Here is a 19,040-nt window from a genome sequence, read left to right on the forward strand (position 1 = left end):
ATTAGCAAATGGAAAAGCTTTGTATTTATGCAAATTAAGTTCAATATACACTTCTAAATCACCAAAATGAGGAATAAACCCAATCACAGAAATCAAGGACACTAAAAGAAAACCTAAGGACTTCAAAAATAAAGACAAGAAACAGTTCAAAAACCCATACTAATACACCGCCACACAAATTCTTCACACATACACTATACACACACATACAGGACATTCTGGCTACTCCACTAGTACATTTAATTTTAAATATGAAATTCAGAAAAAAAAAATACATCAGAAGACAGTTTCTCAAGAAACAAATCAGACATTCGAACATGGCTACAGATAATAACAATACGACACACATACTGTACACATAAAATAAAACCTACATAAAAATGATCCATTCTGGAAAAGCAATAACCTCAACTACAATAGACAGTAGTAAAATTATAAAAAAAAATAAAATAATAAAAACAAAAAATAACGAAATTACTAATATAATTCCTAATTTTTGAAAAATTGGCAGACACTGGATTCGTTGCCACAGTGGGACATAATTGTATAAAATAGAGAAAGGGGGGAAAGAAAAAGTTAGCGAGAGTGAGAGAGAAAGAGGGAGACAGAGAGAGAGGGAAAGGGAAAAGAGTGAGAAAGAGGAAAAGGAAACAGAAAGAGGGGGAAAGGGAAAAAAAAGGGAGAGAGGAAGAGAGACGGAGAGAGAAAGAGGGGGATAAAGGGGGTGAGAGAGAGATAGAGAAAAACAGACAGAAGGAGAGATGGACATGGAGAGAGAGAGAGAGAGAGAGAGAGAGAAGAGGGGGAGAGAGAGGAAGTGGGAGAGAAAAAGAGGGAGAGAGGAAGCGAGGAAGAGGGAGAGAGGAAGCGGGAGAGAGGAAGAAGGAGAGAGGAAGAAAGAGAGAGGAAGAAGGAGAGAGGAAGAAGGAGAGAGGAAGAAGGAGAGGAAGAAGGAGAGAGGAAGAAGGAGAGAGGAAGAAGGAGAAAGGAAGTAGGAGAAAGGAAGAAGGAGAGAGGAAGAAGGAGAGAGGGGAGAGAGAGAAAAAGAGTGAGAGGTGAGAGACACAGAGGGAGGACAAGGAGAGTGAAAGAGAAAAAAGAGAGGGGAAAAGAAGGAGGGAGAGAGGGGAGAGAAAGAGAGAGAAAAAGAGGGAGAAAGTAAAAAAGGAGGGAGAAAGAAAAAGAGGGAGAAAGAAAAGAGGGAGAAAGAGAAAGGGAGAGAAAGGGGGAGAGAGAAAAAGAGGGAGAGAAAAAGAGGGAGAGAGAAAGAGGGAGAGAGAAAGAGGGAGAGAGAAAGAGGGAGAGAGAAAGAGGGAGAGAGAAAGAGGGAGAGAGAAAGAGGGAGAGAGAAAGAGGGAGAGAGAAAGAGGGAGAGAGAAAGAGGGAGGGAGAATGAGGGAGAGAGAGGGTGAGAGAGACAAAGAGAGAGAGGGTGAGAGAGACAAAGAGAGAGAGGGTGAGAGAGACAAAGAGAGAGCGCTAGAGAGACATGTATATATATATATATATATATATATATATATATATATATATACACATATATATAACCAATAAGTTACTGTTATGTTCAAGAAGACAGGTCATGAATTAGCAAGCCGTGTGCTTGTAGTGAGCACGTGCAACCACTATTCTATTTACTTATTTACTGCTTATATAAGTGGTGGTCGCACATGCTCAGTACCACTCCATCCACACTGGGACTTTGGCCTTCATTCTCAAGATAACTGGTTCTCAGCAGCTGTTCCTACAGTGATCATACATTCTATTCTGTGGATAGTTAATAAATGTTTATGGGACAACTAGCTAAAAACTTGGAAAAAATACATATAAACAAAGATAAATAGGTCTAGATTTTAGAGTTTTGGTTCATTTTCTCCACTTTTCTCCAACTGCTACTTGAATGGTGCTGACCCACAACACGAGATAAGATCACGGGCAATGGTGGCACTGTGTCTGGCCTAAATTTAGGCTTTTATCTCAAGGAACCCTTTAGGAGTTTGAGATTGTTTTAACAAACATTCAAACAATAATAATACCCAAAAGTATTAAAGAAAACATAATAGTCGATACCTTGTATGAAACCATTAGCAAAAATCGCAATATTGACAATCGTCGTAAAAGAAAAAAATTAAAGCAAATTCAGTGTTATAAAAACATGTAAAATAAACCTTAAAAATTTATTTCACATTGATTCACTAAACAAATTCAGAAGTAAACAAAACTTGTAAAAAAAATTATATTTATTTAGTATTTTTTTTAAATAACAAGCAATTTGTCAAGTGCACGTTCAGGTCTACAAAGACATTTGAGCGCATTTGAAAAAGGTAAAGAGATTCGTCAGACTTTTTTTTTTATTTTTTTTTGCTTTTTTTTTTAATTTTGCAGATCTGCATGCCTAGGCTATGAGAATTTATCCCTGTACTTCAAACATAGGATTATCCAAATGGGCGGAGTTACAATGAGAAAAGCATCATTCACACAATCCCAGACTGCACCCCGAGTAATGTACCCCTAACCTTTTCCAAAAAAAATAAAATAAATAAAAATCAAAAATAAAATAAATTAAAAAAATAAATAAAGTCAATTCATGCAGCACTTTTTGTTGTTGTTTTTGTTTTTTTGTACTCATGCAGAAATATTAAGTCCTTAAAACAAATTTATGGGAACCCCTCCAGAAAATACTTATAAACCAAGTTGCCAGTTGAGCCTTTGTCCGATGTTACTTTAACCACCTTATTCAGCTTTACGCATTTTTATTGCAACTTTACCGAATGCAATTTGAAAAGAAATTAAAAAAATTTAAAAAAAAAATAAAAAAACAATTTTTGTGTGTTATACCTTAGCAAGAAAATGTTTTATTTTGCGCTGTTTGCAATAGCTGGAAGCTATATTTAATGATCTTTAAATTTTAAATTTTTTGGGGGGGAGGGGGATGGAAAAAAAACCCAGGAAAAATAAAACCAGTTCGTCCAACAAGTGCAAAGACTCTCAAATTCGAGAGTTACCAGGTCTTTGTTTTTTCCTTTTATTATACAGAAAATTGTGTATATATATTTATTTTTTTATTTTTATTTTTTTTAACTTTTACCAATTTTTAACTTTTATGTTTGTTTGTCTTTTATGGCATAAAAAAATTTAACACTTTCCGACGATAATTCTTCATCCCAAATGTTGACTTTAGAATGTCAATATTTATCGAACATCGGATTGTTTGAGCTATGATCCTTTCTGCTTTTTAGATCCCCACTAAAATTAAGGTAGAATTTACCTGATTATTTGAGCTACCATCCCTTTCCCACCTCAAGCTAAAATTTTCCCAATTATTTGAGCTACGATCCTTTCTGCCTTTTACATCCCCAGCTAAAATTAAGGTAAAATTTGCCTGATTATTTGGCTATGGTCCCTTTCTGCCTTTTAGATCCCCAGCTAAAATTAAGGTAACATTTGCCCAATTATTTAAGCTACGAGATCCTTTCTGCTTTTTAGATCCCCAGCTAAAATTAAGGTAAAATTTTTCCAATTATTTGACCTATGATCCTTTCTGCTATTTAGATCCCCAGTTAAAATTAAAGTAAAATTTGCCCAATTATTTGAGCTACGATCCCTTTCTGCCTTTTACATCCTCAGCTAAAATTAAGGTAAAATTTGCCCAATTATTTGAGCTACGATCCCTTTCTGCCTTTTACATCCCCAGCTAAAATTAAGGTAAAATTTGCCCAATTATTTGAGCTACGATCCCTTTCTGCCTTTTACATCCCCAGTGAAAATTGAGGTAAAATTTGCCCGATTATTTGAGCTATGATCCATTTCACATCCCCAGCTAAAATTAAGGTAAAATTTGCCCGATTATTTCAGCTACGATCCCTTTCTGCCTTTTACATCCCCAGCTAAAATTAAGGTAAAATTTGCCCAATTATTTGAGCTATGATCCTTTTCACATCCCCAGCTAAAATTAAGGTAAAATTTGCCCAATTATTTCAGCTACGATCTCTTTTTACCTTTTACATCCTCAGCTAAAATTAAGGTAAAATTTGCCCAATTTTTTGAGCTACGATCCTTTCTGTCTTTTACACACCCAGCTAAAATTAAGGTAAAATTTTCCCTTTTTTATGGAGGGGGGAAATGGTTTTCAATGGAGGGGGGGTATAAGGCTATAATGCACCAGCTCTGGAAATACATAATCCTAAGTCTTTTTTTTTTCTTTTTTTTTTAATTTTGGGTACAAAAATTTTTCCAAAAATGTTGGCAGTTTGCGTATAAATCATAGAAGGTTGCAGCACAGCATTGCATATGTCTTGGCGAGTATTGTCATAAGGATCAAAGCTCAACCGAGGAATGATGAAAAAATAATAACGGCGCTTTGTTAAGTGCATAACTTTTTTCCTTTCCAGGTAAAAAGTTTCAAAAACTTTTTTACAGCACATTCACAATATAAAACTTTTTTGTTATTGTTGTTTTTTTTTGTACCTCATCGCGAAAATAAAATAAAAAGCAAATAGTAATACAAGAAACATCCAAGCATACACTGGCCCTTTTTGCTTTATATATCATTTCCCTTTAAAAGACAAGAGGATAGTGCGCCCCCTATGGATTAGTCCTGGTAATGTCACGTCACCTAGAATTTTTTTGTAATTTTTTTTTTTTTTACTCTACAGTTCCTGTCTTTTTTTTTTTTATTATATATATTTTTTTATTTTAGCTCTATTCACGGAGGCACTTTCAGCAAGTCAGTGAAGAAAGAATAAAAGGCACTAGCAACTATCTAGATCATTCTGTTCTCTAGAATTTCCATAGCAAATTCTAGAGGAATAATAATAATAATAATAATAATAATAATAATAATAATAATAATAATGGACGTCAAATAATAAAAGCATAAGAGATGTCTGCATTTTATTTTTTTTTTGTTCTTTTTTTATTTTATATTTTTTAATGCATACAGTTAATGGTAAATTACATTCTGAGGCTGTAGCAATATACATGCATCTGCACCATTTCAGTAAGTCTATGCTTTTGCTTTGAATTTCTTCGGTATCATTACATACGGTTCATTTTTGACTTTTAAGAAGTCATATAATAATCCTAGGATTTTATTATATTTTTATATTAATTTTAGAATTTTTTTTGTGTGTTTTTTTTTGTATGCCTGGAGATAAGTTAGCATATTTCCCTGAGATATACTACAGGAAAAAAAATTTAAAAAAAAACATTAGGCCCTTAAAATTCCATCTGGCTCCTAATCCAATATGAACATTGACTTTTTTTATTTTTTTTTTTATTTTCTAGAATACTGATAATCATGCATAAATTACTTCAGATTACACCTTAATCAAGTAGGCCATAATGCTGAATACTTTAACATGCTTGGTTCTTCAGTAAAAGGTTATTGTCTCCCTTTTTTTTTTTTACTTACTATGCATTTACATACAGTACCGTAAATCGTAAATTACTAATTTAAAATTGTAAATTTTTTAACTTTTTTCTTATTTTTTTTATTTTTTTATTTATTTTTTTTAAATTAGGAGTGCACTTTTGGTGAATGCAAATAATAGCCGTCGAAAAGACACAAATAAATAATAAAAAATAAAATAAAACGGATCATGTTCTTGTTTTACAGTTAAAGGACCCGCAGCGTCTTGCGCCGTCGGGTCGTTGCATTTCACACAAAAAGCCCAAAAAAAGGGTAAAAAAAATAAAATAATAAAAATTAAAGAAATAAATAAAACTTATCCCCCATATTGGTTTGAGGTAACATTTCCGGCATGCTAGATTACCAAATAAATACATTAGGTATCAAATTTTGAAAAAACATGCTAATGAGTTAATACCATTGTGCTGTGTATTGCAACAAGAATGGGGTGAGAGAAGGAAGATGGGGGGGGCGGTCGAAAACTAGGGGGTTGCATCCAAGTTTTGTGAAACAATTTGAAATGATATAAAAAAAGACAAAAAAAAAATAAAAAATAATTGAGTTGATATCATCTGCATATAAGAAAGAAAACTCTAGCAGCAATTGCAGATGTATGTCTTTTTTTTTTCCATTTAAATGACTTTAATATTGTCCCTGTCCCTTTAAGATGAAGCAAAAGTCATGGATTGATTCCTAAGGTGCTTTATGAATCAGTAGGTCATCGGTAAGTGCATATTATTTCATTGGATAGTAATACACTTCTTCGGATCAAAGTGTTTTTGTTTTTTTTTATATATTTTTTTTTGCATACTTCAAGGTTAACCCCTTAGATGCACTTCCTCGGATGCTCTACGTAGTCGTCTTTGAAAAAAACAAAAAAAATAAAATAAAAAACTACTGTAAATCCATGCATATCTCTTGGTTGCCATATAAGACTGACAAGCAAGGAAAGTGGTGAAAGTGGATTTTTTTTTTTAACCCTTTCACTATCGCAACCGGTTTGGGAGAATTCCGTTTCTCGGTTGGATGGAAGAAGAAGAAGAAGAAGAACCGGAAAAAAAAAAAAATATCCCATTTAAAAAATAAATGATTAATAGTTATTATCTTTCACGGATCCTGAAAGCTTCTTGGTTCGCTGAGCACAAAATTCGCAATGCAACAATGCATTAACGATGAGAAGGTAAAGCATTCAAAGACTAGTTTTAAAGCATCTACAGAAAGTGGCCAAGCCATTGACATCCTGCAGTGGTGGTGGACCTCGATCTACACGTCTGTCAGTAGCTTGCTTTTGTTAACACAGTTCTGATTGGCTACGGTGCAGTTGCCAGTTCTGAGATTGGCCTCTCTAAAATTATCTATGCTATTGTTCAGGTCCTCTTCGATCTCCATGTACTCAGATTTGCTCATAGTCGAAGAGCTGCGTCGACTCAGGTCACTGTCAGAGGCTAAATTGGGGCAACTAACATGAAGTAACTGAGCCTGTTCCTCCCCTTCAGTTTCTCGGTGGTAGAAGTAGTTGAAGTTGGACACGATGACAGGTACAGGCAGGGCAATTGTCAGGACACCAGCAATGGCACACAAGGAGCCCACAATTTTGCCTCCAATTGTCACAGGGTACATGTCACCATAGCCCACAGTGGTCATGGATACCACCGCCCACCAGAAAGCATCAGGGATACTTGTAAAATGAGAGTCATCCTCTTCTGCTTCAGCAAAGTACACTGCGCTGGAGAACAAGATGACCCCAATGAATAGAAAAAAGATTAGCAACCCTAATTCTCTCATGCTAGCTTTCAAGGTTTGTCCCAAAATCTGGAGGCCCTTAGAATGTCTGGAGAGTTTGAAGATTCTAAAGACTCTTACCAGTCTGATGACCCTCAGGATGGCCAAAGATGTTGCCTGCTCCCCTCCTTTTTGGGGACCATCTTGCTCGGCCATTTCAGTTCCCAAGGTGATAAAGTATGGGATGATGGCCACTATGTCAATAAAGTTCATGATGTTTTTGAAGAACTCCGGTTTGCTGGGACAAGCAAAGAACCTTACCACCAACTCGAAGGAGAACCAGATGATGCAGAGAGTCTCCACCACGAAGAAGGGATCCGTGAAGATGTTGGATTTGAAGAAAACTGTACTGTTGTCCACCTGCGACTGAAGATCCGGTCTTCCTTCAACTCTGGCAAAGTCTCCAAGCTGAAAATAACAATAGAGATGAGGATGACCATGACTGATACTATGGCGATGATCCTGGCTGGTCCTGAGCTCTCGGGGAACTCAAACAAAAGCCACACCTGACGCTGGAACTCTTTTTCGGGCAAAGGGCGCTCCTCTTCTTTTATAAAGCCCTCATCCTCACGAAATTTCTCCATCGCTTCTTCGCCTAGCTCGTAAAACTTGATCTCTTCGGAAAACATGTCCAAGGGTACGTTGACTGGCCTACGGAGCCTTCCCCCGGACTGGTAGTAATACAATATGGCATCAAAACTGGGCCTGTTGCGATCAAAAAAGTACTCATTCCCTAAGGGGGTCAAAGTAACGCATCCTCTTTTTGGGGTTTCCAAGCAAAGTATTGGGAAATTGGGGCTAAGGGTCTTTAACTGGGTCTCAAAGCGTAAGCCAGCCACGTTGATGACCACCCTCTCACAGCACTCGTGAATCATCGTGGTCTGGCTGGTAGCTGTCTTGAGGGTGCCCAGGTAGGGCCGAGGTCTCGTCCATGTTCTCCCAGCAATCACGGTCATTTTTCTGCAGGGGAGGAGGGGTGAGGGAGGAGGAGCTGCTAGGAATAACCCACTTTGATGCTGCAGCACCCTCCCTTCTACCCCTTGACTTTCTTCCGTATAGACTGCCAGGTCCCTCAGGGTCTTCAAAGCAACCGAAACAGGGTAGGAGATGCAGATCTTTTGCCACACACTCCCCAAATAAAAAATTAATGTCCTTATGGAGATTTTGCCAAAAAAGAAAACCAAAACACGAATATCAGATCCTTACTGTTTTCTCCCTCTACTGCAGCAGGTCAGTTCTCCTATCTGAGTCTACCATTGCCGTAATGCTGTCACAGCTCCCCAAACATGAAATGCTGTAGGGATGGATGCCAACTCAGCAGATTTTTTCCTCCTGCTTTCCCCTCCTTTTTGTATTCACAGTTAGGTAAACCAGAAGATCACGCCAGTGCGGTAGATGAATGCTGCAGGGGGAATATGAAAAAAAAAATAAAAAAGAAAAAAAAAGAAAAAAAGAAAGAAAAGTACTAAAAAAAAGGAGTAAAGACATAGGAAATATTCCAAAAAAGCATAACACAGAGGGATGTAAGGAAAAAAAAATAAAAAAAAAAATCATGCAGAGAACCTACCGCAGGGGATAACAGCTCTATGGACATTCCTTCACTAGGCACTAAGTTAAGTTCACAACACAAGCACCAGACACCAAATCACATTGCTGCAGTGCATGGATTGCAGGGTAAAAGGAGGGGGAATGGGAAGCCGGTGTTGTTCACCTTACCTTGTGTGGGTGCTGCTGCTGCAGGATGAGAAGTAATAGCAGGCTGGGAATGCGTCAAGCCTTGCAGTATACAGGGAGGCACATGCAAAGGCGAGCTCCTGTGCCCCTTAAAATGCACAATAAAGCCCATGTTAGTCCGGCCGAGCTGCCCAAGCTGCATAAAGAGTCATCCAAAGAAACAAATCATGCTTTAATCCTCACTCCTTGGGCACGGTAGGGATGCACCAGTCCCGGGGACGTGCAGAGCAGCTGCATCATCGGAGCAGCCCTCGCTATAGCGGTAATGAGCCTGGTATGGCTAAGTCGGAATACATTAAGGGGGAATAGCGAACTCTAACCATTTATTGACGTTGCAGTATCAGCAGAAACATGAGAGCTGTTTGGTGCAGGCAGGAACAGATCCTCCCTGGGTAATCACAAGTCCAGCCATACTACAATCCTATAGGCTTTTACTGCTAAGAGACTGGGAAAAAACAAGGCAGTGTGTTTTTTTTTTTCCTTCCAAGGGGATTCACATTGAGACGCAATGCAGGCAGCATGCAATGCAAGCAACAGACCCCCTCCCCTTCCTCCTACTCCATGTGGGCATCCAGCAAATGATCTATTAGCCATGATCACCCCCCCCAACAATGTGAACATGATGTGGGAGGAGAGAAACGGCTTCACGTGTAGAAACACAACCAGCAAACAGTCCACGAGAGGCGGCAGTGCCAGCTGTCATCGCCACTTACATGCAAGAGTCAAGCCAAGTCCTCATAGGGTGGCTCCACCAGTGCCCACTCATCCATACACTGCACACCTGGTGGCCAAAGATGTCTGCCCCATTAGGTTTACCAGAGCCCACTCATCCATGTACTCCACACCTGGTGGCCAAAGAGGTCTGCCCCTATTAGGTTTACCAGTGCCCACTCATCCTGGTGGCCAGAGATGGCTACCCCATTAGGTTTATCACTGCCATTCATCCATGCACTGCACACCTGGTGGCCAAAGATGCCTACCCCTATTAGGTTTACTACTGCCTACTCATCCTGGTGGCCAAAGATGTCTGCCCCATTACGTTTACTCTTCCATGAACTGCACACCTGGTGGCCTAAGATGTCTGCCCCATTAGGTTTACCAGTGCCCACTCATCCTGGTGGCCAAAGATGTCTGCCCCATTAGGTTTACTCATCCACGTAGTGCATACCTGGTGGCCAAAGATGTCTGCCCCATTACGTTTACTCTTCCATGAACTGCACACCTGGTGGCCTAAGATGTCTGCCCCCATTAGGTTTACCAGTGCCCACTCATCCATGTACTGCACACCTGGTGGCCAAAGATGTCTGCCCCATTAGGTTTACCAGAGCCCACTCATCCTGGTGGCCAAAGATGTCTGCCCCCATTAGGTTTACCAGAGCCCACTCATCCATGTACTGCACACCTGGTGGCCAAAGATGTCTGCCCCATTAGGTTTACCAGAGCCCACTCATCCTGGTGGCCAAAGATGTCTGCCCCATTAGGTTTACTCATCCATGTACTGCACACCTGGTGGCCAAAGATGTCTGCCCCATTAGGTTTACTCATCCATGTACTGCACACCTGGTGGCCAAAGATGTCTGCCCCATTAGGTTTACCAGAGCCCACTCATCCTGGTGGCCAAAGATGTCTGCCCCATTAGGGTTACTCATCCATGTACTGCACACCTGGTGGCAAAAGATGTCTGCCACATTAGGTTTACTCATCCATATACTGCACACCTGGTGGCCCAAGTTGTCTGCCCCATTAGATTTATCACTGCCCACTCATCCATGCACTACACACCTGTTTGCCAAAGATGTCTGCCCCCATTATGAAACTCTTGCCTGCAATACACTGCAATGCCAATGTGAAAGCCTATATCTAGGATGAGATCACCCTATGAGCTGTCACCTGTAATGGTGGTGAGACCTTCCCAGGACTTGGTCCTCCAGCAGAATTAATAATAGGAGTAACCAGGCAGTGGCAGCTCTATACTCTGCCACTTACCCTATGTCCTGACTGCACTAGGCAAATGGTTCCCAAGCTCAGTCCGGTAGCAATGATGATAGCACCTCACTTACTATCAACACACCCATCTATGCCACTAGTGCCAATTCGAAGCTTGCCATAAAGTCAACGGAGTACTCGATGACAATGATAACCACATAACTACTAGTCATGCCATGTTTCCCTTCACTCTACTGTCACCTAGTGTTCCCCGTTCACCCAGTACCGCCTTTCCTCCACCAATCACCTAGAACCCCCCATTTATTCTACCAGTGAGCTGGTATCCCCTTTACTCTACTAGTCGTCCAGTGTTCCCCTTTATTTTTACAGGCAACCAGTGCCCCCACTTTACTCTACGCGAGGGCCACTGCCACCACCTACCCTACCAGTCGCCAACTGGTCTCCTTTACTATACCAGTCACCAAGTGCTCCACTTTACTACAGTCACCCAATGTTCACCTTATGCCACAAGTCACCAATAGCTCCAGTTAGCCAGTGTCCCCTTTTACTTCACCAGTTGCTTATTGCTCCCATTTACTCTACCAGTCACCCAGTGCTCCCCATTACTCCACAAGTCAACCAAAGCTCCCCTTTAGTCAAGTCTGCCAGTACTTCATTTCACTCCACCTGTGATCCAGTACCTCCCTTTACTCCATTAGTGGGTCGGTGCCCCCAATTACTCCACCAGTCACCCAGTGCTTCCCATTACTCTACCAGTCTCCCAGTGCTTCCCATTACTCTACCAGTCTCCCAGTGCTTCCCATTACTCTACCAGTCTCCCAGTGCTTCCCATTACTCTACCAGTCATGCAGTGCTTCCCATTACTCTACCAGTCTCCCAGTGCTTCCCATTACTCTACCAGTCACCCCGTGCTTCCCATTACTCTACCAGTCATGCAGTGCTTCCCATTACTCTACCAGTCTCCCAGTGCTTCCCATTACTCTACCAGTCATGCAGTGCTTCCCATTACTCTACCAGTCTCCCAGTGCTTCCCATTACTCTACCAGTCACCCCGTGCTTCCCATTACTCTACCAGTCATGCAGTGCTTCCCATTACTCTACCAATCATGCAGTGCTTCCCATTACTCTACCAGTCACGCAGTGCTTCCCATTACTCTACCAGTCACCCAGTGCTTCCCATTACTCTACCAGTCATGCAGTGCTTCCCATTACTCTACCAGTCACCCCGTGCTTACCATTACTCTACCAGTCACCCCGTGCTTACCATTACTCTACCAGTCATGCAGTGCTTCCCATTACTCTACCAGTCACCCAGTGCTTCCCATCACTCTACCAGTCACCCAGTGCTTCCCATCACTCTACCAGTCACCCAGTGCTTCCCATCACTCTACCAGTCACCCAGTGCTTCCCATCACTCTACCAGTCACCCAGTGCTTCCCATCACTCCACCATTCTCCCAGTGCTTCCCATCACTCCACCATTCTCCCAGTGCTTCCCATCACTCCACCATTCTCCCAGTGCTTCCCATCACTCCACCATTCTCCCAGTGCTTCCCATCACTCCACCATTCTCCCAGTGCTTCCCATCACTCCACCATTCTCCCAGTGCTTCCCATCACTCCACCATTCTCCCAGTGCTTCCCATCACTCCACCATTCTCCCAGTGCTTCCCATCACTCCACCATTCTCCCAGTGCTTCCCATCACTCCACCATTCTCCCAGTGCTTCCCATCACTCCCCCATTCTCCCAGTGCTTCCCATCACTCCCCCATTCTCCCAGTGCTTCCCATCACTCCCCCATTCTCCCAGTGCTTCCCATCACTCCCCCATTCCCCCAGTGCTTCCCATCACTCCCCCATTCTCCCAGTGCTTCCCATCACTCCCCCATTCTCCCAGTGCTTCCCATCACTCCACCATTCTCCCAGTGCTTCCCATCACTCCACCATTCTCCCAGTGCTTCCCATCACTCCACCATTCTCCCAGTGCTTCCCATCACTCCACCATTCTCCCAGTGTTTCCCATCACTCCACCAGTCTCCCAGTGCCTCCCATCACTCCACCAGTCTCCCAGTGCCTCCCATCACTCCACCATTCTCCCAGTGCTTCCCATCACTCCACCAGTCACCCAGTTCTTCCCATTACTCCACCAGTCACCCAGTGCTTCCCATCACTCCACCATTCTCCCAGTGTTTCCCATTACTCCCCCATTCTCCCAGTGCTTCCCATCACTCCCCCATTCTCCCAGTGTTTCCCATTACTCCCCCATTCTCCCAGTGCTTCCCATTACTCCCCCATTCTCCCACTGCTTCCCATCACTCCACCATTCTCCCAGTACTTCCCATCACTCCACCATTCTCCCAGTGCTTCCCATCACTCCACCATTCTCCCAGTGCTTCCCATCACTCCACCATTCTCCCAGTGTTTCCCATTACTCCCCCATTCTCCCAGTGCTTCCCATCACTCCACCATTCTCCCAGTGCTTCCCATCACTCCACCATTCTCCCAGTGCTTCCCATTACTCCCCCATTCTCCCAGTGCTTCCCATCACTCCACCATTCTCCCAGTGCTCCCCATCACTCCCCCATTCTCCCAGTGTTTCCCATTACTCCCCCATTCTCCCAGTGCTTCCCATTACTCCCCCATTCTCCCACTGCTTCCCATCACTCCACCATTCTCCCAGTACTTCCCATCACTCCACCATTCTCCCAGTACTTCCCATCACTCCCCCATTCTCCCAGTGCTTCCCATCACTCCATTCTCCCAGTAGTTCCCATCACTCCACCATTCTCCCAGTTCATCCCTTGACACAACCAATCACCCAAACACAAATGTAAGAATCACAGAAGCCCCACAACTCAACCCAGTCAAACAAAATGATCCCCAACCTCAGTGTTTCGATCACCCCCCCCCCCCCCCATCTGCTGTCAGTGCACCCCCAAATCACTCATCCAACCTGCACTATAGAGTAGTCATCCCCAGCCTCAGTCACCTGCACCCCTTTTTCCTTGCAGGCAGTGATTCCACCACTGATTCCATGTTGTCTGCAGTACAGGCAGCACATCCAGGCTCTGTACACTGTGTGCTGCAGTAATGACAGCTCCTGCCTTCCCCACAATTGATTATAGGTTAGTAGATGAAGAGGCACATACCATGGTCCATGATCAGGAGTGGCAGGTGACTGCAGTCAGGCATTACATGGTGGGCTCCTGGCTGTCAGCTGCAGAGGGATTAGTCCTTCCTTCCACATTGCGATGCTACAATGTAGCAGGATGCCAGCACACTGACTGCTGCTGCGCCTCTCTCATTCCCCCTTCCAGTTTGCTCTGCAGCACTTTCCACAGGCTGCATACTATTCTCTGGATTCCCAGCTGTGGCTATAAAATGCTAATGAGCAGGCTGCACAGTGTGGGATCCTGTACAGAGCAGTCAAGCCTGCAGCCTGTGCACAGTGTCAGGCACTGTCATGGCTCTGCCTGCGCTGCTCATCATGATTCTTGTCATAGTGTCACCAGGCTCTGCAGAGCTCAGTGCTGCCAGCACCTTCTCCACTCAAGCTCTGTATCATATCACTTGTCTGCTGGTCACAGGCTCAGTTAAAAACCCAAACTGCTGCAGAAACTCTTGAAATCAATCAGCATGCAAAAGTTTGGGCACCCCTGGTCAAAATTACTCTTATGATCTCTAAAGGGCATAGAGGTAAACATGACACCTTTCCTTTTGTATTTTAGCTCACCCCCCAAAAAAATTATTTTCATCTTTTACATTTTAAGGAAAATGGCCAATGCAAAAGTCTGGACACCCCTGGTCAAAATTACTCTAAAGGGCATAAAGGTAAAGATGACACCTTTCCTTTGTATTTTAGCCCACCCCCCAAAAAAATATTTTCATCTTTTACATTTTAAGGAAAATGGGCCAATGCAAAAGTTTGGACACCCCTGGTCAAAATGACTCTTATGATCCCTAAAGGGCATAGAGGTAAAGATGACACCTTTCCTTTGTATTTTAGCCCACCCCTAAAAAAGTATTTTCATCTTTTACATTTTATTACAAAAAGGAAAATGGGCCAATGCAAAAGTTAGGACACCCCTGGTCAAAATGACTCTTATGATCTCTAAAGGGCATAAAGGTAAAGATGACACCTTTCCTTTGTATTTCAGCCCACCCCCTAACAAAATATTTTAAAAATTACAAAAAGGAAAATGGGCCAATGCAAAAGTTTGGACACCCCTGGTCAAAATGTCTCTTATGATTTCTAAAGGGCATAAAGGTAAAGATGACACCTTTTCTTTGTATTTTAGCCCACCCCCTTAAAAAGTATTTTCATCTTTTACATTTTATTACAAAAAGGAAAATGAGCCAATGCAAAAGTTAGGACACCCGTGGTCAAAATTACTCTTCTGATCTCTAAAGGGCATAAAGGTAAAGATGACACCTTTCCTTTGTATTTCAGCCCACCCCCTAAAAATTATTTTAATCTTTTACATTTTGCAAAAAGGAAACAGGATTGATGCAAAACTTTGGGCACCCTTGGAGATTTGTGTCCTCAGATAACTTTAAGGTTTCATACCTTGATTAGCCCATTAAGGCTTGTTCACAATCATCATTAGACCAGGGGATGCAAATTTCACACCTTTATAAAAACCCAGCCTCCTCTAACCTTGTGCCAAAAAAACAGCAACCAGCTAATCTTCTAAGCAGCTGCCTAGCACTCTGAAAATGGTGGAGTCCACAAAGCTGAAGGTAGCAAAGCATTTTAAAGTTGCCCTTTCCTCAATTTTAAATGTAATTAAGAAATGGTAGTTACCAGGAACAGCGGAGGTCAAGATAAGGTCTGGAAGACCAAGCAAAATATCTGTGAGAGCTGCTCGTAGGATTGCTAGAGAGGCAAATCAGAAACCCCTGCATGACTGCAAAAGACCTTTAGAAAGATTTAGCAGACTCTGTAGTTGTGGTAAATAGGTCTACTGTTCAGAGACACCTACACAACTATGGCCTTCATGGAAGAGTCAGAAGAAAACCTCTCCTGCGTCCTCACCATAGAATTCAGTGGTAGAAGTATGCAAAATAACATCTAAACAAGCCTGATTCCTTTTGGAAATAAGTCCTGTGGACCGATGAGGTTAGAATAGAACTCTTTGACCACAATGATCAAAGGTGTGTGGGGAGACAAAATGCACAGAATTTCAGAAAAAAAATATTTCGCCAACCATTAAGCATGGGGCGGATCAATCATGCTTTGGGGTTGTGTTGCAGCCAATGGTATGGGGAATTAATGTATTAAATGAAATTTCAACAAATTCTTGATGCAAACATAAGACCATATGTAAAAAAAAGCTGAAGTTGAAAAGAGTGAATAGGATAACTGAAGTGAGCACTAATATATATATTATGAGTGCCAGCCAAAAATTACATACTATATACAGATAAGGCTGCACATCAAACTTAGATAATAGTATAATGCCTCAAGCATATGGACAAATATTGGAATATACAATGAAAAATGCTACTTGCTAATTTGAACATGTGAATAATGAATTGCATACCTGCCATGAATATTAGGAAAAAGGAGATATTTAGCAATCGCATTGATCAATGTAACTGAGCCCCAAGGCCTCGTCAAGGCATATCTCTATATTGGGGTCCCTAGCTCTGTGACCCTAACTGTGTGTCATCTCATTGCAATTAAAAACTGCTATGGGTGGAGAGGGGTAACCAAGGACTGTCTTATATAGGAGATGGAAAAAACATGGCCGAAAGGGGCGGAGCTGTGTTCACATTCAGAAAAAAAACTACATATAACTGAATAGGATAACTGAAGTGAGCACTAATATATATATTATGAGTGCCAGCCAAAAATTACATACTATATACAGATAAGGCTGCACATCAAACTTAGATAATAGTATAATGCCTCAAGCATATGGACAAATATTGGAATATACAATGAAAAATGCTACTTGCTAATTTGAACATGTGAATAATGAATTGCATACCTGCTATGAATATTAGGAAAAAGGAGATATTTAGCAATCGCATTGATCAATGTAACTGAGCCCCAAGTTTTTAATTGCAATGAGATGACACACAGTTAGGGTCACAGAGCTAGGGACCCCAATATAGAGATATGCCTTGACGAGGCCTTGGGGCTCAGTTACATTGATCAATGCGATTGCTAAATATCTCCTTTTTCCTAATATTCATGGCAGGTATGCAATTCATTATTCACATGTTCAAATTAGCAAGTAGCATTTTTCATTGTATATTCCAATATTTGTCCATATGCTTGAGGCATTATACTATTATCTAAGTTTGATGTGCAGCCTTATCTGTATATAGTATGTAATTTTTGGCTGGCACTCATAATATATATATTAGTGCTCACTTCAGTTATCCTATTCAGTTATATGTAGTTTTTTTCTGAATGTGAACACAGCTCCGCCCCTTTCGGCCATGTTTTTCCCATCTCCTATATAAGAAAGTCCTTAGTTACCCCTCTCCACCCATAGCAGTTTTTAATTGCAATGAGATGACACACAGTTAGGGTCACAGAGCTAGGGACCCCAATATAGAGATATGCCTTGACGAGGCCTTGGGGCTCAGTTACATTGATCAATGCGATTGCTAAATATCTCCTTTTTCCTAATATTCATGGCAGGTATGCAATTCATTATTCACATGTTCAAATTAGCAAGTAGCATTTTTCATTGTATATTCCAATATTTGTCCATATGCTTGAGGCATTATACTATTATCTAAGTTTGATGTGCAGCCTTATCTGTATATAGAAGTTGAAAAGAGGAGAAAAGAGGATGGCTTCTACAAATGGATAATGATCCTAAACACACATCAAAATCCACAATAGACGACCAGAAAAGGCGCAAGCTGAAGGTTTTACAATGGCCCTCACAGTCCCCTGATCTGAACATCATTGAAAATATGTGGCTAGACCTCAAAAGAGCAGAGCATGCAAGATGAGCCAGGAATCTCACAGAACTGGAAGATGAGCTAGGAATCTCAAAGAACTGGAAGACGAGCCAGGAATCTCACAGAACTGGAAGACGAGCCAGGAATCTCACAGAACTGGAAGATGAGTCAGGAATCTCACAGAATTAGAAGACAAGCCAGGAATCTCACAGAACTGGAAGATGAGCCACAAATCTCACAGAACTGGAAGACGAGCCACAAATCTCACAGAACTGGAAGACGAGCCAGGAATCTCACAGAACTGGAAGACGAGCCACAAATCTCACAGAACTGGAAGACAAGCCAGGAATCTCACAGAACTGGAAGACGAGCCAGGAATCTCACAGAAGTGGAAGACGAGTCACAAATCTCACAGAAGTGGAAGACGAGCCAGGAATCTCACAGAGCTGGAAGACGAGCCAGGAATCTCACAGGACTGGAAGACGAGCCAGGAATCTCACAGAAATGGAAGACGAGCCAGGAATCTCACAGAACTTGAAGATGAGCCAGGAATCTCACAGAAATGGAAGAAGAGCCAGGAATCTCACAGAACTGGAAGACGAGCCAGGAATCTCACAGGACTGGAAGGCGAGCCAGGAATCTCACAGAACTTTGAAGACGAGCCAGGAATCTCACAGGACTGGAAGATGAGCCAGGAATCTCACAGAACTGGAAGACGTCTCCAAGGAAGAATGGATGAAAATCCCTCAAACAAGAATTGAAAGACTATTTGCTGCTACAAAAAATGTTTACAAGCTGTGATACTTGCCAAAAGGGGATGTTAGTATTAGGTACTACAGGGTGCCCAAACTTTTGCATTGGTCCATTTTCCTTTTTGTTAATTAAAAAATGTAAAAGATTTTTTTTTTTTTTTGCCTAAAATACATAAAATACAAAGCAAATGTGTCATCTTTAACTTTATGCCTTTTAGAGATTTTGACCAGGGGTGCCCAAACTTTTGCATGCCACTGTATATTAGAAAAAATGACTGTAGCATTGCACAACTAGGAGGATTGCAATTCAGGAGGCTAAGAATACAAGGTGACGATGTTAGGGGATCAGGATGGATGAGATTAGGAAACAATGTTTGCTTTTTGGTTTTGGGAAGTGCGCCACTTTTGTGCTGGAGGCTTTGTCTGGTATTGCAGCTCAGCCACACGTAAACTGAAGAATGTGAGATGCAATGCTAGGCACAATCTATGGACA

General features: G+C 41.8%; 1 protein-coding gene across 1 annotated transcript; it reads right to left on the reverse strand.

Annotated features, from left to right (window-relative positions):
* Positions 1-2,222: 2,222 nt before the first annotated feature.
* On the reverse strand, positions 2,223-9,237 carry LOC142303108 (potassium voltage-gated channel subfamily A member 1-like). Its single transcript, XM_075344249.1, is given in 7 exon segments — positions 2,223-7,557; positions 7,560-7,923; positions 7,925-7,987; positions 7,990-8,061; positions 8,063-8,130; positions 8,133-8,594; positions 8,909-9,237. Coding segments are annotated over 6 exon segments (1,467 nt in total). The 5' UTR covers positions 8,149-8,594; positions 8,909-9,237; the 3' UTR covers positions 2,223-6,673.
* Between the last annotated feature and the right edge of the window lie 9,803 nt (positions 9,238-19,040).

This window comes from Anomaloglossus baeobatrachus, chromosome 4 (genome assembly GCF_048569485.1).
Source record: "Anomaloglossus baeobatrachus isolate aAnoBae1 chromosome 4, aAnoBae1.hap1, whole genome shotgun sequence".
NCBI classification, from domain to species: domain Eukaryota; kingdom Metazoa; phylum Chordata; class Amphibia; order Anura; family Aromobatidae; genus Anomaloglossus; species Anomaloglossus baeobatrachus.